Here is a 27,956-nt window from a genome sequence, read left to right as displayed (position 1 = left end):
ATACACACCACATCTTCTTTACCTGTTCGTGGGTCGATGGACATCTGGGCTCCTTCCATAGTTTGGCTATTGTAGACAGTGTAGGAGGGTTGCCCTTTTTCCACATCCTTGCCAACATCTGTCATTTCCTGACTTGTTAATTTTAGCCATTCTGACTGGTGTGAGGTGGGATCTCCTTGTGGTTTTGATTTGTGTTTCCCTGATGCCGAGTGATGTACAACATTTTTTCATGTGTCTGTTGGTCATCTGGATGTCTGCTTTGCAGAAATGTCTGTTCACGTCTTCTGCCCATTTCTCGACTGGATTCTTTTGTTTTTGGGTGTTGTGTTTGACAAGTTCCTTACAGATCTTGGATATAGACCCGTTATCTGGTAAGATATCCGCAAACATCTTCTCCCATTCCGGAGGCTGCATTTTAGTTTTGCTGACTTTGCTCTGCAGAAGCTTTTTACCTTAATGAACTCCCAATAATTCATTTCTGCCTGTTTCCCTTGCCTTTGGAGACATGTCTAGCAAGAAGTTGCTGCAGCCGAGGTCAGAGCGGCTGCTGCCTATGTTCTCTTCTAAGACGGTGATAGATTCCTGTCTCACATTGAGGTCCTTCATCCATTTTGAGTCTATTTTTGTGTGCGGTGTAAGAGAACGGTCCAGTTTCATTCTGCTGCATGTGGCTGCCCAATTTTCCCAATATCTCTAAACAATGGCTTTATAACAATGGGACACAGACACGGAGCTGAACGCGCTCCCACAGGCCACAGGGACAATATAAGCATCAATCACAGACGTAAGAGGCGGACAGTAACGCCAGGAGCAAACAGACCAGCACAGTCCCATGAAGCCAGAGCAGCAAGTGCTGAGCGTTGTTTCCGGAGCACAACAAGGGCTGCACAAATGCGCCCCGACCCTGTAGGCCGCCCCCCGCACCCTGTACCCCCAGCCCTTCCCCCGCCCCGCGTACTGCCAGACACTCCAGCAGCCAAGACAGCATCTCCAGTCTCCGGTGTTTAACACGGGAGGCCCCGTGCCCCCAAGAGACACCAGGTAACTTCAGGCCAATTGTCCTGACACCCTTCTTCGCTGCTGAGTAAGCTGCCCCACCCTGATCACATCTGGGGAGCCCGGACCGCAGGAAGAGAACAAGGCACAGCTTCTGCCTCTGGGGAGTTGACAATGTGTGGAAGAGGAAGACACGTACACAAAAGTGACCCACGTTCACGCCTTTGTTCAACCAATTTGCTAAGCGTGTGCACCAGGCAGGGCACCCGAAATACAGGTGTGACCAATCGCTGTGGCCAAGAAGGTTCCCCGAGGCGGCGGGCAGGCGAGTCACGCGCGATCTCGTTCCGTCTCTCCTCGGAGCTCAGGGTCCATGCCGGGAGCTCTGAGGCTGCCCGAGAAGGCTAAGCGAGTGGGGCCACTGAAGCCTGGTGAACACAGAAGTGAAGGGGAGCCTCTGGGCTAGGCAGCGAGCAGGTGAGGGATAGGGTGTGCGGAGCCCTCGAGAAAGGCCTGCGAGAGGTCGGGGCCTTCTGGCTATAGCAGAGGTGCCGTGTCTGCCCTGCAAACAACAGGGGCCCTGGGATGGCTTTGGGCAGGAAACGAAGCTCAACGGATCTGCACTCTGTCGGCACGCATGCCCCAGGTGTGAAGCTGAGCACGGAGCGGACAGCAGCCATCCGAGCTGTGCGGGTGAGGAGGCGGCAGCGGTACCTGGACCGGGCGCTCCCAACCGGAGGTCGGGGGAGAGGGCTGGCCAGCCGCATGGGCGCAGGGGGCAGGGAGGCCAGCGGGCACGGGGGCAAGGGAAGATGACGACGAGAGCCCAGTGCTCCAGCCGCCAGCACACTGGGGTGCCAGCCGCTCGAGTGCACACTCACACACACTCACACACAGACATCTTCAGCTCAGCTGAATTTCTATGACTCATCTCCTGCGAGAGGACCACAATGGGAACAGCGACTGGCAGCTTAGACAATAACTATTTTCAAAATTCTACCCACGCTGCTGTGTATTTGTATAAAATAAATCATTTTATTTATTTACTTTTTTAGTTGAGGGAGAGAGTGGGAGGGGCAGAGGGAGACGCAGACTCTTCGCCGAGCAGGGACATTGATGCGGGGCTCGATCCCAGCACCTGGGATCATGACCTGAGCTGAAGGCAGACGCTTAACCGATTGAGCTACCCAGGCGCCCCTTTTTTTTAAATTTTTTATTTATTTTTTAAAAAATGGATCATTTAAAAACCTCTAAATTATCAGGGTAAAAATTTTTACAAATTCTGCATTCCAAACGATTCCTCCTCTCTACCTGTTTTTGAAAGTAAAAATTTTATGAACTACACGTGCTTCAAAAACTAAGATTCATAATCAGAAAGCAGTGTAACAGTTCTGTCTGTTATAATGTCTTGGTTGCTTAAAAACTCAGAAATGTTAATGGGGCGAAAACGCCGGTGAACGCAGGTGCCCAGGGCGACAGGACGCCTCTCCGGAGCACCTTCGGCACCTTGCCATCACTGGAGGTCTGTCATCGACCAGCGCGCCCGCCTTCGCTGGGAACGAGAACACAGGACACTGGTCTTCTGAAGGGCCCTCACGCTCAAACCAACCGACCGAACAGCCCCCGGCCGGCCCGCTGCACTGAGCCGAGTGGCAGTTACGAAGCGGCGTCAGTCACAAGGCTGGGAGCGCTGACAACACGTCCAATCCCAGCTCCCCGCAGGCCCTGTGCGTCCTGGTCACCCCAGCTCCTGGGGCTCACCTGAAACTTCTCCTACTGCCTCTTGAAAATACTGTTTAGAAGAACGCTGGCACGCTGACTTCAAGTTAAGAAAAAGGAATGTCTGATGTGTAACTTACCCCGCAGAACTGTGTGTGTCCTGTGCTCAAAAATGGCCTTCTGACTCAAGGCCTCAAGAAGGTTCCGCTTCTGACGGTCTTACGCGGCTCAAACACGAGCCTTCCGGAGCTGCTCACTGTGGGTGACGGCCCCTCAGCAAGGAATCCCAGGCAGTCAACAGTTCCTCACAGTGGGAAAGCTCGCACGCACGCGCGCACACACACACACGATATATTTTAAAGTTTTACAAAAGGTAATTATTAGCTGACACTGTTAATTACATAGGAGAAAAGAAAGCCATTTAATTTCATGTTAAATTTATCATACACATGTTTTAGTTAATGTGGTTTTAAAAAAGAAACTTTGGTACAGTTGCTACTCTAATGTTGACAAATCAAACTTAAAAAACGGTAGCATTCAGATTATGTTTTCAGATGTATGAGAAAACAAGTTGAAACCAGATGTTTGAAGATTTGCTTCTGAGGAATATTTTTAAAGACACTGTCGCTTAGAAAAAGTAACTGCGGAGGGGAGCAAACGACCTGCTCCTTACGAGAACCATCGAATCATTCAGCACACGTGGCGGGCGACATGCCAGAGGCCGGACACTGCCACAGCGGCCGGCATGGGGCCGGCTCTCCACACCCCAGCCACAGCCCCTAGGAAAGCACTGCATGCTGCCTGCCAAGTGCTGGCTGGCCAATGTGCCCCCAGCCCGCCCCAATCCTGGACCAGCTTCTCTCTCTAAGGAGGAAGAGACATGGGGGGGCGGGGGTGACCACCCTGCGCAGCAGACCTTCCTGAGACACAGTAAGGACACCAGTGACCTTCCCTTCTAGCTGCCCCGGCTTGCAATTTTCTCCCAGGAAAGTCCGCTTCTGAACCCATACCATACACATGACCTGTTTCCGACCCACGATGGCCACAGGAGGCTCCCGTGTGCACAGTCCCACCACGGGTCTGTACCACTCAGACCCACCACCACCCTCCCGGGAAGAAGACACCAACTCTGGGAATCTCGAAAGAACAGAAAAATCTCACTATCCCCTTCTCCTGTCTCCCATACCATATCACCCACACTCCACCCTCCTACAATTCCCCCGCCAAGTTTTAAAACTGGTCTTACTCCTTACTCTCGGTCCTACTAGATATTTGAGATCCTGTCTCTCATCTGTCCAAAATGGCTTCCACCAAAAAAGGCTTCGGGATAATCTGGTGATGGGAAGTACTCAGTTCTGTGAGCTCACACGAAGTCAGATGCAGACATCGTGGTCAGCAAAGCATCACACATCCACCAATTTCTAACAGTTCTCATGGCCTCAGAGTAAGGAAACAAGGATTTCAAAAAAACAAAGACAATTATGAAAATATTTGTTTCTTGAATAAATTATATTTTTCACTTTTAGAAGATTTATTTACTGATTTAGAGAGAAAGAGCACGAGGGAGGGAGCGGGGGGAAGGGAGAGCGATTCCCTGCTGAGTGTGGTGCCTGACTCAGGGCTCGGCCCCAGGATCCTGAGATCACAAGCTGAGTCGAAATCGAGAGTCAGACACTGAACCAGCTGAGCCATCCAGGGGCCCCTTCCTTGTCTCTTAAGACTGTGATTATAAAGAACTTAACCGGGCCAGATCTCACCAAGTAAGCAACAAGTAATTCACAAGCCCTCCTCACCAGAACTTTATGTAGCACTAAGTGCTTTAGTGATACAAAGTAATTATTTTTAAAAATAAATATCCTCATGCTCCTGTTTAGAACACCTGCTTTATAATCAAATTCATTTAAAAGGAACTTAGGGACTAAATCCAGGTTTTCCAGTGTAGCTATCCGCTGCACACTCTGATAGGCATTACGACCCAGATGTTATCGTTAGGGCTGCTTTCTAACCATTTAGCATCTTGCCTCTTTATTGCTTTCCTGAAATCATAAGTCTATTTACATCCACACTGCTGATGAAGACACAACTTTCCCTTGTGCGCGGCTGTAATACGGAAGTGCCCGGTCACAGCACGCAGCAAAGGTGGGCGTGTGCTTGCCGTAACCCCAAGAGCCGCCCTGGTCCCGCCGGCATGCCGCCCAACTACGCTGCTGGGCGCTTGTTCCTCTCGTTGAGCTTTTCCTGATGAGACTTTCAAACACTGCGATTTGTTACTATTACTAACAGTCATCCCAGCCCGGCATTCCCGCAGCCTCATTGCCTATGGAGATGGACCACGCTGCTGTATCCCACAGCAAAGGCACTTGCACGGGGTAGAGGGTCACATTTCTAAACACATATTTAAACCCAAAGATACCTTATTTCTCAAGAAGGCAACTATTAGAAAAATTACGGGGTGCTACGATTGCACAAACCACAAGAAAAAAAGGAACTAAGTTATTCTTCGGTAACATCTTAATAAAAGTCAATGCAACTTTTAAAATATTAATAATTTGTCCTTTTTAATAAGAAAGCTGCTCTTCAACACAGCCTTGATGTCTCCCCCTGCAAAACACAGCACAGCTGAGTCCACTTTGTTCCGTTATCCGAAAATGCCTTTGCAACAGCTCAGAGAACAGTAGCTCTAATGCACATAATGGCACAGATCGCCTGTCTGTCAGTGAGACGTCTGAAAGCATCTTTTTATTAGAAACACAAATCAATATGCCCAAGGGATTACAATACCTGCTTGAAGCCGTCTGTGTTACCATTTCATCCTTGATGCTCTTGCTCGGAGCAGCTCATTATTATGAATGGCATGAAAATGGCAGCCTGTCACAATTGATTTTTCTTAACCTCCTGTAAGAATTTTTCCCTCTTAAATGTAATCAAGTATCATCTTATTAAATATATCTCAAGCTAGGTTTTATAAAACAGTCCATTACTCAAGCTGTATTCCTTATAATTTAAACTTTCACCAAATATTATTATAAAAGTAACTGCTTAGTAATAAGAACTTTCGGTTTGTTCGAAGTTTTAAGATAGACATTTCAGACTGGGTAGACCCCGTCTCGTGCCTCGTGCCTGTGGGGACGCTGGAGGCACGCATTCTCATCCTGAAAAAGCCTCGGGAACCGGCCTGCGTCTCAGGACTCTCCTCCGCTGAACAACATCACCGAATTCGGTATGAACCCCCATGACAGGATAAAACGTGCTACATCTTAGAGAGTGTTCTGATAAAGCCTTGTAAAGAAGCTCAAAGCCGTACGTTCCGATGCTATAAAACGATCACCTTAGATTCCAAGGCCCACTCTGGAAGCGTGAGTTCGCGCGGGGGACCGCCGGCCGGTCAGCGACCCTGGCCGCAGCGGAGTCCAGCTGCCTACGAGGGCTCTTCCGTCTCAGACCGTCCCGGCCACGACGGAGGCGGCGGCTCTCGGTTATCAGTATGTGCCCCAGCCCTCTGTTTCCGACTCAGGAGGTCGAGGAGAGACACCGGGGGCAGCCCCCGCGCAGGTGGAGGCGGAAGTGGTGTCGCCAGCCCCGGGCTCACAGCGGGGCCACGAGACGAGGCCGTGTGGGCAGAGAGCGTCGCAGAGGGAGACAGGTGGCGAAGGCAGCAGCTACAGAGACCGCCTGCGTGTGTTTCCAACGCGCGCTGGCGACAAGTGGGGGCGTCTGCGGCCGCAGGAGGAGATGGGACACGCCATCGTATTTTCGCCTCACTTTTCCGCCTAATGTTTGCTTTCTGACAAGCAGCAAGAGAAGAACAAAACAGACAAAACGAAGACAAAAGGAGAAATGCCCAAATTAAGGCTTCGGAAATGAGATGGGCAGAATGACAAGTTTAAAAACAGGTTTCACGAAGCCACCAGCCCAACTGCTTAGAGGCGCACATCCCGTCACTCAGCCCCGGGAGGGCATCTGAAGGGTTCGGGTGCTGGTGAACACCGCTGGCCTCCAGGGGAAGTCACGCTCACATCCCCCGGCCCGCAGGGGCGGCTGGTGTTTTCCCAGGGGGGAGACGGGGCCCCACGGGCGGGCCGCGGCGTCTAGCAGTGCCCCTGGGAGCCCCCGCGGGCAGCTGTGGCCGTGACCCACCTGCCCCACCACCTGCCACTCGGGCACAACCACTTCTCTGCTTCTGCTCTGGGGCTCCTGATCATCGGCCTGAGAAAGCCCCACGCCCCTGACGGGCTCTGCTACGAACAGAAGAATCCAGCAGCAGTCGGGGCCTTCAAACAGCTGGAGAACTGAGGAGGTGAACTCCTGGGCAAACCCTCTCCGGCTCCCGCCTGCCGCACTGTGCGTCCCTATCCGGGAGTGACAGTCATCATTCGCTTCGCCGCCGCCGCTCAGCGCTGCTCGTCCCGGAGTGCTCCCGTCCGGGAAGCTCACAGACATGGCCAAATGAGCACAACCTCCCCCCCACGCTCCAGGGAAGGTGGGCCACGGATGGGCCACGGAGCGAGAGACACTGGCTGGCGGACCGAGCACTGTCCACACGTGTCCAGAGCCACGGGGCTGCACGCTGATGCACACGGCAGCTCTTCCGCGCTGACAACGGAATCTTCTCTCCAGGGATCCGAGGTGGCCGTGGGATGGCCCTAAGACTCACCCTTCCACAGATGACAGCTTCTCCTTTATAAGCTAAGGCCTTTCTTATTTTATGGGAAGCGTGAAATTTTATCATTTTCTCATCAGAAACAAACAAAACCAGTAAGACCCTCTGCCTGCACCCCTGCAGCTGTCCTGGTGCGCTGGCCTCCCTCCCGAGCCTCGGCCACATGGGAATCCCCCATCTGCTTCTGCACCTGATTCCCCACAACAATCACCCACAAGGGTTCCCGTCGCTAAACCCACTCGCCTCTCTTCCTTTGTCTCCCCAGCAACCGCTGCAGCGCCGGCGCGCCGTGGGCCTCCACCGGCTACGAGGACCTTCCTGCCTCCGCCTCCGACCGTCCTCACTGCCTCCGCCTCCTCCACTTCGGCCCCGCTGCCCGCACCGGGGAGGGCTCTACGACGCTCCTGTCTTGTTTTGGCTCTTACTGTACGTAAAAGGCCTGGGAACTCTCATCGATGACCACGACGGGGTACCAGTGGCCCTAAGTCATTAAATACTCCCTTTCCTTCCTTCCGCACTGGGGCTCAGCCTGTACCCTTCTGACTCCTTCCCCTTCCGTGAGGCCATTCCTCGCTCTGGCCAAGGAAAGTGGCCGGAGCCATTCGGTACAAAACCCGTCCACCTGCGTCTTTGTACCCAGCGGTCCCGGAAGCACATGTCCGCCAGGGCTCCCCGAGGGCCCATGACACATGGCGCGCCCGCTGATATGTCAGACACGTACTGAGGAGAAAAGCAGTCTCTGTTGTAGTAAAGCCACTGCGAGTTTTAGGGCACTTTGTACCACAGCATGACTCAGAGAGCACTCGTTCACAAATACGGATTTCCAGCCCCGATTCCTTTGCTGTCATGAACTCCACAGCGACATGTCCCCATGGCACCGTGTCCGTCGCTGCCCTACACACACCACGGAATGGAGTCTGAGGAACGGTGAGCTTCCCTAAAGAAGGCAAACTCAGGGAAATGATCTCTTTCCCTCCAAAATGCCTCCTTTTTGTGTCCAGTGGCCTTCTCTGAAATCCAAGGTTCGCTTCGTTTAGTCACCTACTGGAAGGACACCAAGATGTCGTCTTCACAGGAAGTCTGACGGCGAGTAACGTCATCTGTCCTCCTTTCCCTATTTCGGGATTCGAACATCACATGATCTTCTCACTCCACGCACACCAGTACTTCCCCCAGATATATCACACCTGTGACTCTCTGGCCCTGCAGCTTGTAACGGTCCCCGAATCTTTTTCTTACGAATCTGGAGCCGGACACTGGGGACGACTTAATAAGGTATGCAGCTTTAGAGATTTCATTCTTCTCCTGGAAGCATTCCTGAATTTCCACAAGTGGCTGCCCCGACCCCCAGCGCTTCCGCAGAGAAGCCAGCCGCCCGCGACAAGCACAGCCCCTGCGCCACAACGTCCCCGGCGCCAGAACCAGAGCCGCCGTTCCGTCCGAGCGCACTGCTGCCGAGCCACCAAGTCACAGACCAAGTACTTCACGCAGCAGCTTCCACACGTCACGCTCTGCCTGGGCCTCAGCTGTCACTGTCACAAGGAGTCCCACCTGGCAGGGGAGGTCTGACGGCAGCACCAGGAAGGCGCCAGCCAGCGGGAGAGCATGTTGCTGCCACCCGGGAGGCCGAGATGCGGCAGAGAGGGGCTCTGGATCCAGCTCTGCAAGAAGTCAAAGGTGCCCTTCCTACTACAGCTGCTACGTTAACCCCAAGGACACTTCCAAGCTTGTTTTGTTTTTTTTGTTTAAGGAGGGAGGGAGGACTGCTGACTGGCGCACAAGCACGTCCAGGCCACCCGGGGGGGCAGGGGGCGCGGCGCCCGCACAGCCAGCTGTACGCTGAGTGTGTCGGGGCACTGGCTCTCCGGGCACACGACACGGCACAGAAGACAGTGACGCCGGCTAACGGTGCCGAGTGGTAAGACGCAGAAGCCATCTGCCCGGCGTCACCCTGGCCGCGCAGCAAAGCCCCAGCCGGAGTTCTTCACCCCCGGTACACACTGCAGAAAGGTCGCCCAACTGTGTCCACGCCCCCCAGGGGAAGAGCATGGCAGCCAACACCAGCAGTGTGCGCACGACGGGGAGGTGCGCACGAGGGGGAGGTGCGGACGCAGACGCTGGGAGGGGCAGAAAGGAAGCTGTCCTGAAGCGTGAGGCGGGAGGAGACCGGACCTGTGTTACATGACTTTTAAGATTTTAAAATTTAATATTTAAATTTACCCTCACAGTCATCCTAAATAAAAATGACTAGGAATGATTAAGAAACAAAACGGACCCTACGACCTGTATACGCATCAGCAGAACATTCTAGTTTTGCTTAGTAGAGAAAAAAAATCGCTGCACTTTACAGACACATACACAAATATGCATGCAACTCTGTCAATAATTGTTTAACACTTTATTTTTAAATACATCTAACTCTGCTGGAAAATAATAGCCTGCGGTACATTCGGTCTCCCCGGATGAGCCCAAGGCTGTAACACACATCGACAGGCATCGTCTTCCCTGTTACCACAGGCAGAACTTACACTGACGAAACGGTCTTTCACTTGGGTCAACGTGTCACCACAGACATCTGGAGTCCAACCAACGCCTCTTCGTCAGGCCCCGCTGGGGTAAGGACGCCCTCCAGACAGGACACGCCCCAGAGCGCCTCTGCTGCGCTACAGATGCGCAGGCGCTCAAAGGGTAAGGGCCCCCTTCCTGATGCCGGGAGGGCTAACCGGTTTTTGAAACAGTATTTAGCCGGAAAAAATGGAATGCATCTCGTCTTTAAAAATATCTTTTCAAAGATTTACTTCATTTCTATTGCTCAGCAATAAAACTTCCTACAAAAGACAACTTTTTCTATTAGTTACGCACAAAGCAAGGCGTGATTGCGCGGGAGTGCTTTTTCTGTTCTCCGCAGGTGCAGCCCAGATGACATTTCCAGTGGAGAGTAAAACGCAGTCAAAAAGACTTCTCGTAGAGTGGACGTGAGCACACTCTGACTTGACCGCACAAAATGTACCAACCGAGTACAGCAACGCGGGATTCAAAGCGACGACGCAACTTGCATTCACATGCTGCCTGCGTAACGCCGACTTCAGGAGTGTGAGAGAAATATCATCAATTTAGGAACTTAATCAAGCAGTCTTTAAAACTAAAATCTGTTTTCAACATGCTTATGAAATGAAAATACCTTAAATGAAACAAGTTCAACAATGTCACACCATCAAAGTCTATTAAATATTAATACAGATACTTTTTCTTTTAAAAAAATGAGCCATAACATAAAAAAAGCAAAAATTGTAAAATAAGTAAACTGAAAAGAAAACACTGCAATTATCAAATTATGGGCAAATGGTATATCCAACAAAGAAAACTTAAGAGACATCGAAACTTTGATGAAGTTCTTCGGTGTGAGCACGCTGTCACATTACATACAGAGAATTCAGACCCGAGACCGCCAGCGCGTCTCCAAGTCTGGTTTAGGTTATGAACAGGTTCTTCAGGCGCGCACGTACTTTCTTACTGGAAGGGAAAATCGGTCATTAAAGCAGCTGCCCCTTCATCTAGCCTACCTTATTTTTTGGATTGGATGTGTTCATTACACTCCGAGTCTCTTTTCCAGTATAAATGACAACACCTATTACAGTACCTGCGAAAACACGAGAGCGGTGCTTACAGAGAGGCCTCAAAGGGTGAGCACAGAGAGAACACGTCCTCATCAAAGGCTTGAGGGAGAATATTATTCACTACTCACTTTTACATAAATTTATCTCACAGCACATTTAATGCAGCTCGTTCAAGAAAGTCTAATCTCAACTTTCAAAATAAACTCTGAGGAACTCAAAATGATTTCTTCAGCCTACAAATTTCCCTACGTACAACGTCAGGAAATGGACTGACAATCTTCTCGCTGTCAGGAGAAAGGCTGACACTGCTCGCTGGCCCTCGTGGGCAGCCCCACAGGTAAGCGCAGGGACGCTGCGTCCCCAAGTCCCCAGACGCACGCCGGGGCCTTCAGAGCAGCCCTGCACCTGCAGAGCCACCGTCCCCGAGCGACACAGTCGTGCACTGCCGGGTCTGCGAGCCTCTGCGGACATTTCAGCTCATATACAATTAGAAGAGTGAGGGACAGTTACATCACTACTATCTGATGCTAGATTTAGATGTTACTAGCCTTTTCATCTCATGTCTCCTAAAGTCCGGTTCTGTAAGTGTGTCTGTGTCTTAGACTTCAGGTGAAAGACGAAAACACCTGGAACAACCTTGGGTTACAAAGGGTCAGAGGCACTCACCTCTGTGATGTCAAATTAGAAGCTACAGAAGTCTGTTCTAAATTGTAGCTATGCATAATCTATACTCCTAGTTTCCATAAATTCTGATGAGAAATGAATAAAGGTGATCCCGTCCATAAACACTCCCTGAGACCAACAGCACCGCGGATTCACTGTAACCATTCTCCAAAACTCTGATTTCACGTTAGTGCAAAGTGGCAATGTAGTGCGTCGTAAGTCAGGACCCACGGATAAAGGTGATCTCTTGGACTTATATGAACAGATAGCTGCAAATCATATGCATTAGATAATGAACAGTTTCACCCGTGGAATGTTCAGGAAGACAGGGAGGTGCCAGAGGGCTGCTCAGCGGTCACCCCGCAGAGGTGACACGTTTCTTTCAAAATAAGCTTCTCCTTTCTTCTCCCCTTGTTAATCGTGTGCAGCTGGCAGAGCTGTGAGGTTGGATTTCCTGAGCCTCTTGGAAGCAGAGCAGCCCCTCCAGCCTGGAAGGCGGCCCACACTGCGTGGACGCTACCCTTCTAGAGCGCTGTGCAAACAAACCCGCAGATGATGGGTCCCCCCCGGGAGTTCAGGACTATGCAGTGACCTCACCCTACAGAGGACTCCCACGACAAACACAGCAGCAGTTCTCGTGCCACTGAAGCAATACAGTAGCTCTGACTGCGTCAGGGTTTTATTCGTATTTTGCCAATTACACTTAACCTAAACAGAATATACGAGTGTCTCATGTTAAATAAGCTCACTAATGTTAAAAAAGTACAAAAAAAGAACAAGATAAACTACAAAATTATTTTTAATAGTAGCAGAACAAAGAGTCCCAAAACGACTTATAACTTGATCAGGCTAGAAAACACTGTCCTAAAATCCAGACAAGCTATAAGCAGTGTTGACTCTAGGTTGGCATTACAATTGGAAGTACCCAAAATGCAAGCTGAGACTTAACCAGACCAACAGCACGTGGTGCGCTCAGACACGCAGATATTACCATCGGCCCTGCACGCTGAGTGCAGCCCCCGGGAAGAGCAAGTAACTGAATTCCTCCTGCAGTTCTCCTTGTATGACCCACTGACGTCTGGTAAAGGCGCCCATCTGTATTACGGGATCACCCCATTCTCACTACAAAGCGATACTCAGTGTACTCAGAACAGTGCGTTTCTTTCAGAGTCCGTCACATTTCTTGAGTACTAGGATGGCCAGCCAGTGCGGAGCGCCTGCCTTACTCTCCGTTCGTTCGGACTCAGGGACGGGCGGCACGGCTGCGCACTCTGTCTGGACGGCAAACAGATGGCCAAGGGCTTCCCTGTTCATTTTCAAAACAAGACCTAAGAGCGAACAAAAGAGCACATTCATCCGAAAGTCGGACAGAGATAACACGTCAGAGACAGACAGACCGACCGACCTGAGAGCTCTCAACCGACCGAAGTATTTCCTGACTGTCACGCAGGCACCCGCTGGCTCCTGGGCACAAAGTGCTTTCCTTGGGCCAGTCCCGACGAAGCCCCAGGCTTGGCTGGAACGAGAGCGCATGACGGCCCGCAAACACTGGACTCACCTCAGCAAAGTGACTCAGAGAGACTGCGCTGGGGACACAGACTGACACTGCGACCCGCACCAGCTCTGGGCTCCGCCCATCGCGCCTGCACCCTCCCCCGGCAGGGCTGCCTATCCCTGTGCTTCCCACTGCGCCTGCGCCACCTGCCGCCCCACCCACTGCCAGTGGCTGCAGCGGGACCCAGGCTCTCCTGCTTTCCCACAGCCCGTCCCGCACCCCCTCTGCAGCAGGACCCTCACAACCACGCACACTCCAGCAACAGGGGTGATTTCAAAGTTTCTGAGCTGGCACCAGGACCGGTCTCATGAACTACCACGCCAAACAACACGAAAACCAAAAAGAATATGTATATCCCAATTTTTTCATCAAACTGCTTTATAAAAGTGTCCAAGTGTTTCTTCTCATTTCCTTTCTTTATCACAAGCAGTACCAGCCAGGGACCCCTGTCTGCGCACAGGCCCTCACTCTAGCGTGCCAGCCTGGACCCCCGTCAGCACACACGCCCAGCAGCCTTGCTTTGGGGGAACCACCGCAGTGGGCACACGCGCCCCCACTCTAGAGGGGGTCACTGCCGTGGGCACACGTGCCCAGCAGCCCTGCTCGAGAGGAACATCTCTGCTTCCCGGCTCTTGGCAGTTTAAGATCAGAACACTCCCTTGCCACCGGCTCTGCTCTTGGAAGATGGCGCTCACAGACCAACAAGGGGATGAAGACGGAGGCGCCTCGAGCAGCTGTGTCTGTCCCTCTTCAGGGATCCGTGGTCCTTGGCCTCCATAGTGCTAACATGAGCCCTCGTTCCCACGCACTCAGAACCCCAGGACAAGGGAGGAAAGCCCAAGTTCACTTTACCTAGGAGGCAACCTGAATTCAGTGGGCGCATATCATTTAAAAAATAAGATTTTAAAAAATTCTGGTCTTTCTTTCTCAATTTACAATCAAGTATAAAGAAGATACGGGCCCTTAAGTAACTCCTAGAAACCCAAGGTCTTTCAAACATTGCTTGGGCACAGCAGTTTGATAACATACAGAATCTAGTACCTGCTCACACTATGAAGGGTTTAAATAAAGGTAGGCATGTGTTAAAATATTTAAAATTAATGGAAACAGCTTGCATTTTTAAAATGTCCAAATACAAATTAAAATTAGAAGGGTCTTCTTTAAATTTTTTTGAACGGATGGTTTTGGAGCAGTAGGAACCCGTTCTTGGAACACAGGCCCAGTGTGTTCATAGACTGAATTCTACGCACGAGGGAGTCAGAAACAGTTGTCAGCGTGGCGAGCATATGTGACACCTGGATTCCTGTCTGCTCTGCCCACGTGCGCAACTGGGAGCTACCACACGCACTGGGTGCGTCAAGGTCACCCAGAGAGTGGAGGACAGGAGAGGAGTGGTGTGTACGGGGAATCGTCAGGGGCATCACGGAAGCCTTCCGCTCGGGGGCTTCTGTCTCTGTGGAGAGTGGCCACAGATCGATAGCCCTGGGGATCAGTAGCAGCAGTCTACTACACAGGGAGCAAAACGATCACAAATAAAGCATTTTTGAAAAAGCATCTTCATCATGATGTAGACAAAACAGAATACAACTGTAGACACGGAAAATGTGAAATCTGTGACCAAGTTTCCGCGTATTTACACTACGTTTTCAATATTTTCCTATAAACTATGAAATAGTGAAGGCTGAGGGTGACAGCCGTGAGGACCGCCCCCTGGATGAAATCCTGATCCTGTGACAGCCTGGCCGTGTGGCTGTGAACAAGGGGGCTGGCACCGGGCGGCTACCGGCGACAGCACCACACGGGCCTGGGACAGAGCTGTCAGCGAGGTCCGCACAGAACAGCAGTGAGGAGGAAGCACCAGACAAGGCTCTGAGACTTCTCCTGGCGCAGTGCCCTGTCCACAGTGACCCCTCAGGCACGGCGAGTATCTCTTTCCTGGGGTCTATACAGCCCGAGACCTGGCCTGATCCCTCTGACTCTCTCCTTACTTCTCTTTCTCTTTAGTTTGAGAAATTTTAAAAATCATCACTACAAAAATCACGAAATGCCTCAATTTCTATAAGAATTGTCCTATTTGCCATCAAGCTTTTTCTTAAACATAGAAAACATTAGCATAAAACTGGGTTCCCTCACATCCTCTAGTCCCTAAGAGGTACACACGTGGTCCCCCACAGGGGTCTGCTTTACATGCTGCTGTGCACACAGGCCCCACGGCCCCCACGTGCTCAGCACTGCCCTGCCCTGCCCTTCCCTTCCGGAGCCCGAGGCCCCGGCACCAGCCTCCACCGCCTACAGCTGCAAGGCCCTCAACACAGCTGCCAGTGAGCTCCCAAATCCTCCCTGCGCCCCTCCACCCCCTCCCTGGAGCTCCTGCTGGCTGCTCCTCCGGGAGCTCTGGCTGGGTAAGGATTTTGGCTTCTTTGCTTTGGGGGCACCTGTACTTCCCCGTGGCACTCGGCAGAGGGTAAAGCACTGGCCTCACTCCATTCAGCCGTCCTTCCCCGGAGCCCCCAGGCCTGAGCATTCGCCAGCACCTGGCCTGCGGAGGGATCAGAAGAGCAACCGAGCTCCGAGACAGGAAGGCTGTGGGTGTTGGGCCACAGATCGAGAAGGTAGACAGCCCTACCCTGGACGACCCAGCCTTCCGACCCCCACCAGCATCCCCCAGGCTCCCCGCTGCTAAGATCTCCCCTGGTTACCAGTACTAAGTCAACCACTTTCTGAAAAGCTGACCATCACTTAAATTTCAATACCTCCCAGAGAATCTCCTTCCCAAAATGTGTCTTTAGGTCGCCACCCCCGCCCGCCCCGTTCACACACGAGAAACACTCCAACATCGCCCAGTGCCACTTGGAAGAAAACTACGAAGCTTTACTCTGCCATCCAAAGGCCCAACATGAAATACCTCCCAAAGCCCCCATCTCGTCGGATACTTTTCTCCCCGACAGACAAAGCCAGCTCAGTGGCCTCCTCCGAACTCTCCTGGGTGACTGAGGAGTGGGAAGACCCCCCCAAGGACCACCGCTTCCCTCCCCAATTGCACTGTGCCACCTCCGAGTGAGGGACACTGAGAAGTCTGCTGAGAAATCAGAACCAGCAGAAGCCCCCAAGCTGCTCTGTGTCCTGCTCCTTGCCACGTACAGCCCGCAGCCCACAGCCCGTAGCCAGAGCTTGCCTAGGACTCAGCCCTCGGGGTAAGGTCCCCGGTAGCGCAGGGCGGGATGTCAGGCACATGCGCACAGGCCCTCTGCGCATGGAGCACCTGGAAGTGGGAGCTGGCGCCAGGGAGAGCGGGTCTCGTACCTGACGCAACAACGGTGCTCGCCCACAGCGTGTTTTCTATGCTGAGACTCTCATGGATGGGTGGGTCGCAGTCTTCCTGTTCACAGACAGAAAAGGGGAAAAATAGCAAGTTAGCAACTTTTTCACTTCTGATATGTGCAGCGATAGAAATGAGTGTATGAGCTGGATGCAGCGAGTGAGCAGGGAAGCCGCACTGTGGAACAGAGGTGAAAAACAAGGGCATTTAGACAGAGGACCCTGGGACGAGGGCAGTGCAGGGAGCACCAGGAATCTCTCCCCACTCGTGCAACGACCGCAGGGGCAGACTCTGTCTGATGAGACTCTCTGGGGACCGTGGGGTCTGCCAAAGGCCTGCAGCTGTCCAGGGGAAGTCGTCAGTCTGGGTCTCTCCTAGCTCTCAGCACGGTCGCAGCCCCCCGGCCACGCCGCAGGCAGCTGTGCACGTGTTTCTGGAACAGCCCGCAGACGCCAGGTGGGCAAGGACCTATCCTCCAGTAGCAGGGTCTACGCTCTGATCACTGACGGCAGCTTCCCGTCACACAGGTGCCGACACCGAGCCTGGCGGCCATCGCTGTCACCCCTCCGGCTCCAGCTCTAGCGACGCCAAGGGCATTGAAAGGGCAAGGGCCCCCTTGGCCCCCATTTGGGAGCCACACATTAGGACATTCAGAAACAGCTGCAGAGGTGGGAATCAGGAAGGGACTGTGCATGCCCAAGGAAAGGCTCAGAAGAGACCCGAGAAGACATTAAATGTACACCTCAGACTGATAACCCGGCACAAAGACAGCCTATAATAATAAAAAAATCAACTAATCAATATAATGACTAAAACCCCAGCCAACCCTGAGGAATAGAGAGAATTGACTTCTAGAGTTACCACATTATTATACTAAAAGAGAAAAAAAGAAAGCGTTCAACAATAATGAGGCATTTAAAAAAAACACCCAAAAAAGTATTAAAGGAAAATTATACATCAACAGACACCGCCCCTGAAAAAGACCTGATGTCAGACGCACTAGACAAAGATGTTAAAAGGAGGGGCGCCTGGGTGGCTCAGTGGATTAAGCCGCTGCCTTCGGCTCAGGTCATGATCTCAGGGTCCTGGGATCGAGCCCCGCATCGGGCTCTCTGCTCCGTGGGGAGCCTGCTTCCTCCTCTCTCTCTGCCTGCCTCTCTGCCTGCTTGTGATCTCTCTCTCTGTCAAATAAATAAATAAAATCTTTAAAAAAAAAAAAAAAAAAAAAAAAAAAAAAAGATGTTAAAAGGAAAGTATTAAGGATGTTTAAAGAAACGAAGATGTGGAGAATGTCAAGAAAACAATATGTGAACAAAACATAAACATGAACAAAGAGACAGAAAACCTAAACAGAAACCAGAAGAAAGTCCAGAGCTGAAAATTATGACTGAAGTGAAAACTTCCCTAAGGAGAGTCAAGGCAGATCTAACCCCGCAGAAGAATCAGCAACCCTGGACACAGCACAAGGAGACGACCAGCTCTGGGAAACAGAATGGAAACAGGTGGAGGAAAATCAAAAGGGTCTGAGGGAGTGCAAGACAGCACGGTGCAAACCAGTGTACGTATTTGGGAGTCCCGGAAAGGGAAGCCAGAGTGAAAGGGCAGAGAGAAGATGTGAAGAAGTAATGGATGAAAACACCCCAAATCTGATGAAAGACACGCACGTGAACAGTGAAGAAGCTCAACCAAATCCAAGAAGATGAGCTCAGAGACCCACAGAGAGACACGTAATACAAGTTTTAAAAGACAAAGACAAGGGCGCCTGGGTGGCTCAGAGGGTTAAAGCCTCTGCCTTCGGCTCAGGTCATGGTCTCAGGCTCCTGGGATTGAGCCCCGCATTGGGTTTTCTGCTCAGCAGGGAGTCTGCTCCCTCCCCACCCCCCCGCCTGCCTCTCTGCCTACTTGTGATCTCTGTCAAAAAAAAAAAAAAAAAAAATATATATATATATATATATAAAAGACAAAAACAAGGGTGTCGGGGTGGATCAGTCAGTTCGGCGTCTGGGCTCTTGCTTCAGCTCAGGTCATGATCGCAGGGTTGTGAGACTGACCCCTGTGCCGGATGCCACACTCAGTGCAGAGTCTGCTTGGTATTCTCTTCTTCTCCCTCCACACCTCCCCATCGCGTGCTCTCCAAAATAAATACATCTTTTAAAAAAATAAAAGACAAAACACAAAAAGAGACTCTTGAAAGCAGTAGGAAAGAAGCAAACCATCCCATACGAGGGAGCCCCAATAAGGTTATACGCAAATGCTTCATTAGTAATACTGGCGGCCAGGAGGCAGTGTGCTGATATATTCAAAACACTCAAAAACAAACAAACACCCATGTCAGCCAAGAAATCCTATAGCCAGCAGAACTGTCCTTCCAAACTCAGGGTAAAATCAGGACATTCCCAGACAAACAAAAGCTAAGAAGGTATGTGACCACTAGACCTTTCCTCCAAGAACTGCTTGAGGGAGTCCTGCAGGTGAAAGAGGAGGACACAGTGACTCAAAACCACACGGGGAGCAAAGACCTCCAGAACCGTAGCAGACAGACCACGGTAAAGCAAGTCTCGCTGGAACAGCGGTTCGTGACGACACTCCTTGTTCTCTCCGTGACGTAAAAGACGAATACAAAAACCCTAGTATTGTTGTAATTTTGGTTTGTAACTCCAAATCTTGTTTTCTGCATTACTTAAGAGGCCGGTGTATTTAAAAGAGTTATTCGTTTACATTTTTAGGCACAGAATGTATGAAGATGTAACGGTACGACGTCAGCAAGCGAAAGGGGTGGGGTCAGCTGTAAAGGAGCAGAGCCTGTGTGCTCTGGAGCTGGAGTCGGATAAATTCAAATTAGAGTCTTACATCTTCAGAATGTTACATGTAAGTCCCATGGAAACCACAGAGAAAACAGCTACAGAATATAACAAAAGGAAATGAGAAATTTCAACATTTCCCTACAAAAACCACAAAACACAATAGAAGATGCTAATGTAGGAAATGAGGGACCAAAAAAAAAAAAAAAAACCCTAAAAGGCACATAGAAAAAACTGAACAATGACAGAAGTTAAGTCCCTTCTTTTCAGTCATTACTTAAATATCAATGGATTAAACTCAACAATCAGAAGACAAAGATGACACAATGGATGAAAATACGTGATCCAACTGCAAACTGTCTACGTGCTGAGGCCCCTGTAGGCCCAGACACACAGAGAGCTCGCAAGTGGAAGTGTGGGAGGAAACAGTCCATGAGAATCGTAAGCAAAAGCGAGCAGGTGTGGCTACACTAACATCAGACAAATGAAATGTTAAACCAAAAAAGGTTACAAGAGACGTTATATATTAATTAAATGTTCAGTAAGGCAAGAAGACATGATTACAAACAACTTTGCATCTAATGAAAATCTATAAAAATATATGAAGCAAAAACTGATAGAATTTAAGGGAGAAATAGCTCAACAGTAATAGGTAGAGACCTTAATATTCCACTCAACAACGACAGCTAGAAAAACCAGACGGATGTAAGTAAATAGAAAATCCACTCACAACTATGGCTAGAACAACCAGACGGAAGTAAGTAAATAGAAAAGGAAGCAAAACGAGCCAACTAGATTTAACAGATATACAGAACATTCCACCCAAAACCAGATACACATTCTTCTCAAGTGCACATGGGACATTTCCCATGACAGACCTTATGTTTCAAATTAAGCCCCAACAGATCGTCATACAAAACATCTACTCCAACCACAATGAGATAACGTTAGAAATCATTAACAGAGAATTCACAACACTGTGGAAATTCAACAACACTTTAAAACAACCAGTGGATTACGAGGAAATCACCAAAGGAAATGAAAAGGTGCTTAGAGACAAATGACAATGAAAGCACAACGTACAAACCTAATGAGGTGCAACGTAAGACGTGCTAAGGGGGAGACCGAGAGCTATAAATGCTTAGATTGAGAAAGAGTAAGGATGGGCACCAGAGTGGCTCAGTCATTAGACGTCTGCCTCTGCTGAGGTCATGATCCAGCGTCCTGGGATAGAGCCCTGCATCGGGCTCCCTGCTCCGCGGGGAACCTGCTTCTCCCTCTTCCACTCCTCCTGCTTGTGTTCCCTCTCTCGCTGTGTCTCTCTCTGTCAAATAAGTAAATAAAATCTTTAACAACAAAAAAAAAGGAGACCGATGACCGAACTTCACAAGTGTGGAACTAGAACCAGGAGAACAAGCTAGAGCTAAAGCTGAAGGAAAAATAAAGACTAGAGCAAAGACAAATGAAATAAAGAACAGAAAAACAATTTTAAAAGTGAATGAAATCAAAAGTTCATTCTTTGAAAACATCAATAAAATTGGCAAACCTTTAGTTAGTTGGACTAAGGGAAAAAAAAGACTCAAATGACTAAATTCAGAAACCAAAGTGGGAAAATTATTACAGTTAACAAATAAAAAGGATTAAAAGAGAATAATTAGTACCCATGCAGCAACAAATTGGATGAGTGGATGAACTTCTAGAAACCCAAAACCGACGAAGACTATTCATGAAGAAACAGAAAGTCTGAACGGATCTGATCTACTTTAGAGACTGAAATCAACATAAAAATCTGACAGGAGAAAAGCCCTGGATCCAGTGACTTCACTGCTGAAATCTACCACGAATGTAAAGACTAACATCAGTCCTTCCAAAACTATTCCAAAAACTTATAAAGAGTAGGGATATCTCCTAACTCACTCTGTAAACCCAGCACAACCCTGATACCAAAGCCAGACAAAGGCATGACAAGAGAAATAAAGATCAACATCCTTTCTGAGCACTGATGCAAAACTCTTGTGATACTAGCAAACCCAATTCAGCAAAATATTAACAGGATTACACACTACGGCCAAGCAGAATGCAAGGTTAGTTCAACATGTAAGCCATCGATGTCATACATTACATGAACAGGATGAAGAAAACCCACATGACCATCTCAAGTGATGCAGAAAAAGCAACTATCAATATGCTTTTGTGATTAAAAATCAATAAATGAAGCATTCAACAAACTAGGAGAAGCAGTGAACCACCCCAGTGTAATAAAAGTCAAACATGAAAAGCCACAGGGAACACCATACCAGATGGTGAAAGACTGAAAGCATTTCACTTTGGATCAGGACACAGTACTGGAAGTTCCAGCTAGAGCAACTATGCAAGAAAAAGAAATAAAAGCCATGTTATTAGGAGGGAATAAGTAAAATTACGTGTTTGCAGGTTACCATCTTGTATGTAGGCAACACTAAAGATTCCACAGATCTCCATACACGGCAGAACTGCCTGACCGAACGAATGAACGCAGCCAAGCGGCAGGAAACACAGTCAACACGCAAAAACCAGCTGTGCGTCAGCGGCGCCCGAGCGGTGTAGTTAAGAGTCAACAGTTGAGTGTCCAGCTCTTGGTTTCAGCTCAGGTCATGACCTCAGGGTGGTGGGAACGAGCCCAGTGTCCAGCCCCGGGCTCAGTGTGGAGTCTGCTTGAGACTCTCCCTCTCCCTGTGCACCCCCCACCAAAATAAACAAATAAATCTTTAAAAAAAATCAGTAGCATTTCTATACACTACCAATGACAATCTGAAAAGGAAATTATAATAACAATTCCATTTAGCTTCAAGAATAATAAAATATTTAGGAATTAACTTGAAAGACTTGTACAACAAAAACTGCAAAACTGCCAAAAGTAAAGGTATAAATAAATGGAAACACATCCCATGTTCATGAATTGGAAGACTTAATGTTGTTAAAATGTCAAGACTACCCAGAGTGACCTACAGATTCAATTCAATCCTTTATCAAAATCCCAATGACATTCTCTACAGAAACAGAAAACCCTCACAAAATTCACATGGAATCCCAAGGAATCCAAACATCCAAAACAGCCCTGGAGGAATGAGAAGGACGAAACTGGAAGAATCGAACTTCTTCATGTTTCAACTCACTATAAATCTACAGGAATCCGAACGGCGTGGTGCTGGGATAAAGACAAAGGTAACAGGCCGGCGGACTAAAACAAAGAGCCCAGAAACAAACACTTGCACGTGTGGTGAAATAACTTTTGATGAGGGTGCCAAGACCTTAAAGTAGGGAAAAGAGCCTTTCAACAAACGATGCTGGGAAAACTGGATATCCACATGTGAAATGATGAAGCTACCCTTCCCTAATAACACACATAAAGCTAACTCAAGGGGCGCCTGGGGGGCTCAGTTGGTTTATCGACTGCCTTCGGCTCAGGTCATGATCCTGGAGTCCTGGGATCAAGTCCTGCATCCGGCTCCCTGCTCAGCGGGGAGTCTGCTTCTCCCTTTGAACCTCCCCCTCCTCATGCTCACTCTCTTTCTCTTAAAAGAAATAAAATAAATAACTCAAAATGAATCAGAGACTTAAATGTAAGACTTAAAACAACAAAACTCTTAGAAGAAAACATAGGACAAAAGCTTCATGACATCAGATTTGGCAGTGATTTCTTGGATATGTTGGATATGATTCTGACAAGGGATCAACATTCAGAACATGAAGAGAACTCCTGAAAGTCACCACCACCACAAAAAAACGTTCAAAAATGGGAAAAAGACTTGAACAGACATTTCTCCAAAGATACACAAATGGCCAAAAAAAGACATGAAAAGATACTCAGTATCAGTCAACACCGGGGAGCTGCAAGTGAGAACCGCGAGGTCCCACCGCACACTCGGGAAGATGGCAACGGTCGGGAACACAGGACACGGACCCCGCGGAGGAACGGGGCCCCTGTGCGTTGTTGGTGGAACACGAAATGGTGCAGCCGCTGCGGAAAACGGTAGGGCGCGTCCTCAAGATACTGAAAACGGAATTACAATTTGATCCATAAAGTCCACTTCTGGGTACAGACCCCCAACACGGAAAGGGGTCTCGAACAGATACCTGCACATCCGTGTTCGCAGCAGAGTGATTCCCGACAGCTGCCGCATGGAGGTGACCCAGTGTCCACGGACGGGTGACTGGAGGGCAGCGGTGGCCTATGCATCTAATGGAGTCTTAGTGACCCACAACAGGTGCGGCAGCACAGACGGCCCTCGAGGACACGGTGCCGAGAAAACGAGCCGGTCCCATCAGACAAACACCGCGTGATTCTAGCTCCAGGAGGTACTCAGCCGAAACGATCACAGAGATGGGAAGGAGCATGGGACTTGCCCAGGCTACAAGGAGCAGGTAAAGGGACTGAGTTTCAGTTTTATGAGATGAAAACAGTATGGCGGAGGATGGGGGTTCCCGCACAACATAATGTAATGTACTCACTGCCAATGCACTAGACATGTAAAGATGTTTAAGGTGGGGCGCCTGGGCGGCTCAGTGGGTTAAGCCTCTGCCTTGAGCTCAGGTCATGGTCTCAGGGTCCTGGGATTGAGCCCCACATCGGGCTCTCTGCTCAGCGGGGAGCCTGCTTCCCTCTCTCTCTACCTATCTGTACTCTCTGTCAAATAAATAAAAAATCTTGAAACATAATGTTTAAGGTGGTAAATTTAAGGTTACGTGTATTTTACCATGACAAAATGAAAAAAAATTATAACGCATATGGGAATACTTTAAAAAATGAAATTATAAGTGGAAAGAATGCCTTTAATCAATTCATTTTTAAGATATTTAACTTTAATATAAATAAAATAATTTTAAATGTGCATTAAACTACTCTATGTTCAATTTTTTTCAGGCAGCAAACTAAAATTATATCTTTCAATATGTATCTTAATAACACCACAGCACTCCCAGAAAAATATGAAATATTATCACAGCCAAATTATAAATTAACCCATCAACCTCCGTCTAGTGGCTATCACAGAATATCCTCTCCTCCCCTTTTGCTAAGGACAAGGGTTTTGCGTTTCAAATGTACATATATTCATAGGAGAAAAAAGTATATCTGTGAACATTTTAAATTAATACATATCTATCTCTACAAAGGCAACATCTGTATTCAATTTTTCTTTAAAATTATTATTGCACTAGATATTTTTCATCAGAAAAGCTCACAGAGAAGCTGTGGGTTACAAACTACTGTACAGATCTCGGCACGGCCACACGTCACTATCACAAGAGCAGTAGCCGCACACTCCGGCTTCCTCTTTATAGCTTAATGTGTGTTTAAACGTTAAAATACATCAAATCCGGGAACTTTCTGCCTTGAGGTGAAGTCATGGTCTATACAGCGTTCTCGGCATTTTGGTTATGGAGTATTTCTAGAATAAGGACTCCACGAGCCCAGGGCCCCGCCCCTGGAGGAGGACAGGTTTCAGGTGTGGGGCGTACTGGCCGCGTGTCCGTCACGCACCACTTCGCTGTCCTGAGTGGCATGCGTCTCCCTCCTATGATGACCTCTCCGTGGAAAGTTGTATTTTAAGATCAAAGAGAAAAGTATCTTGGGAAGGAGGAAAGAAACCCAAAATTTTTTTTAAAAGATTTTATTTATTTTTGAGAGAGAGACAGCGGGAGAGAGCAGGAGTGAGGAGGTCAGAGGGAGAAGCAGACTCCCTGTGGAGCTGGGAGCCTGATGTGGGACTCGTTCCCAGGCCTCCGGGATCATGACCTGAGCCGAAGGCAGTTGCTTAACCCACTGAGTCCCCCAGGCGCCTTCATCAAACCATTTTGAAATGATATAAATTCTGGCCATTTTTGCTAATTACTTGGAGAACACTTGCTAGATATCTGGTTCTCCGATTTATCCGTGAGGCACAACATCTAAACAATCCTGACAAATTTCCAAAATATTTCCACTAGTGTTGCAAACACCGACCATGTGAAACGCCGTAATTTACACGGAATTCAAAGAAAGGGCTTGGCGCACAGCTGCCTCGTGGACAGGAGACCGCAGGGGCAGCCGCTGCCCAGCCTCGCGATTCCAAGCCCCGGACGGCCAGCGGGTACCTGCTCCGGCCACACCCGGCTGCGCTCGAGGCCGTCAGAGCGCCCTGGAAAGGAAGCTGTCCCTCAACGGATGAGACGGGCTTCGTCCATCTGGAGACCGCGACGCCATTCAGTGTTCAAAACTCAGGGGGGTGCTGTTTCTTAGAAGTCGACTCATGTTAAGAACAGAGAGAGGTGTTTGATGGAACTGTGGCTCAGGCAGACCCCGTGGGAAGAGGAGAGTCACGGTAGTCTTTCCAACACGTACTCGACACCTAGCAGAGCCCACAGCCCGCATCAGAAATGGCGCCACGAGGAGAGCTGAGACCGCCTCTCACTGCAGTCGTCCCTGGCCTAGTGCCAGAGCCCAAGAGGGACACACAGGGTGACGCGCAGCACGCCACCAGCACGCACACAGGCAGGCACAAGTGCAGCGGTTCCAGAGAACGGAGAAGAAGAGGTCTGCGCGCGACTCTCCAGCTGGGTCTTGCAGCCAGGAGCTCCACAGGCGGCCCTCGACGAGAGGGGTCTGTGGACGGACGGCGCCCACGCGTACAGCCGAAGCTGCTGACACACACTCGTGTTTCTCGTTCACCTTGCAGGACCCCAGGTGACTGCGTCCGTCATAGCCTGCCGAGTACAGCATGTTATACACGTGCTGCTCGGAGCTGGAGCTGGAAGCACCTGCTGGTAATTTCACAACGGCATCGATATACAAAATACTAAGGAAAAATACTTATTTAGTTAATTAAAAAAAAGGCTCACACGATCCCCACAAAAATGTGTTTACGGGAAACCACGAGAAGGGAAGAGTGACAACATCAGTGCTTCTATCAGGAGGACAAGACTATCACTAGCCACGCTATTCACAGCTTCACTGCAGCGGCGATCGCACCCTGCGAATTTTAAAGCGCCCCGGCGTCAGATCAAGGGCCCGCGCGGCGGCTAACCCGCCATCGTCAGCCTTCACCGCACAGAAGGGAATTCCAGCGCAGCGCCCCGGGACGCTCCAGAATCGCTCCCTGATTCGTCCATGGGACAATGCCAGGCCGGGGAGCTGTCCTTTGGTCCCCTTCTTTATAAAGAAAAGCAAAGAGGTAACAATTGCCTGAGGAATAAATAATCCAAGAAAACGGAGTTTTCCCTTTAACTTTCACGATTTTACGGAACCAAGCATCAACCTTCAAGAAGAGGACCACGTGGCCTCTACACATCAACTGTGCTGTACTCGTTTATGCCCGAACAGAAAAATCCAACTTCTGATCCACGGCGCGCTCTCTTAGAGTCCAACTCTGGCCAACACCGCTGGACACAGGACAAGCTGTGCAGACTCACTCCTACTTCCCAGACACAGTCCACATGGCTTAGCTTCCAGGTGTCTGTTAATCTAGGAGTTAGAGCCACACCCAGCAAACAGAGTATATAATTCGGGTAAAAACCTGCCAGCTGCTGACTCACACGCTATCATTTAAAGTATGAAACAAATACAAAGATTCTCTAACATGAACTCTGACTTATTTTCACGTATCGTGGCAATTTCCATGCTCCTCTCCCCACCCCAGACTGAGAGCCATGTGACTGCGGTGCTGACCCACACCTTCTGAGCGCCTAGCACAGAGCAGACACCCATAACTGCCGAGTAACTGAATAATCAGAACACTTGGAGCTCCCCCTCGACTTCCCAGCACCCCTTGTCTTTGCACTCCGCAGGAAGCCAGTAGTCAGCCGTACTCAAAGCCGCTGAAGCATCCCTTTAGGCCAGCTCACAGCTGCCCATCAAGTGACCACAAAAGTGCAAATGAGTATGATCTTAGGAGTTTGAAACTCTTCCGAGGGGTCCCTACATACAGACATTTCAACATGATCAATGTATGCGTACCTTTAGTATAACATTTTCCCATTGTGTCAAACTCCAAAAAAATAAGGCATTAAAAAATATACGTGGGGCAGCTGGGTGGCGCCATCCATTCGGCACCTGACTCTCCATTGCGGCTCAGGTCATGATCTCAGGGCCATGAGAGTGAGCCCGCGTCTCGCTCTGCATTCAGCGGGGCGTCTCCTGGCGACGCTTCCCGGCTCCCTCTACTTCCCCCCACCACCCCCCCACCTGGGCACACTCTCTCTCTCATTCTCTAAAATAAATAAATAAAATCTTTTAAAACACGTAAATACACCCATATTATAAGGCTTTCTAAACTGCAAATAAAAGGTTCAATACAATTTCGTTTCAGAAATTTAAGTTGGTTCTCCCATTACTTTTCTACCACATTTAATCCTGTCAATGCATTTTGTCTATGTCTAGCACAATTACGTGTTGAAGGAACGCAGTATGCAGTTTCTTTTCGATTCCGTAATAACAACGACGGACTTTAAGCATTACACTTTTTCTAGTATCAAGAAAATTATTGTAGAAGATAGCTCTTCACCAATCTCATATAGTACAGAATAAGGACTGGGAAGATGGGAAAGAAATTATCTCTAAGTAACTTTGTCTCTGGGTTTCCTTCTCCTTAGCGTTACACAGTCGCACAGA

At 49.4% G+C, this 27,956-nt stretch overlaps 1 protein-coding gene across 6 annotated transcripts in view; it reads right to left on the bottom strand.

Moving 5' to 3' along the window:
• ATP9B (ATPase phospholipid transporting 9B (putative)) overlaps positions 1-27,956 on the bottom strand; it is a 221,155-nt gene that overhangs the window by 93,483 nt on the left and 99,716 nt on the right. For 5 of the 6 annotated variants that reach the window (XM_046025851.1, XM_046025852.1, XM_046025853.1 and 2 more), the window contains 2 exons: positions 16,514-16,589; positions 10,939-11,015 (listed from right to left, as the gene is read on the bottom strand). The exons of the other annotated variant lie outside the window; for it this stretch is intronic. In XM_046025851.1, coding sequence (XP_045881807.1) covers positions 10,939-11,015; positions 16,514-16,589 — 153 coding nt within the window. The remainder of the gene's footprint in view (positions 1-10,938; positions 11,016-16,513; positions 16,590-27,956) is intronic. 6 annotated transcript variants of the gene reach the window in all.

The sequence above is a fragment of the Meles meles genome, chromosome 12 (assembly GCF_922984935.1).
Source record: "Meles meles chromosome 12, mMelMel3.1 paternal haplotype, whole genome shotgun sequence".
Lineage (NCBI taxonomy): Eukaryota > Metazoa > Chordata > Mammalia > Carnivora > Mustelidae > Meles > Meles meles.
This window is presented reverse-complemented; position numbering and strand designations above follow the sequence as displayed.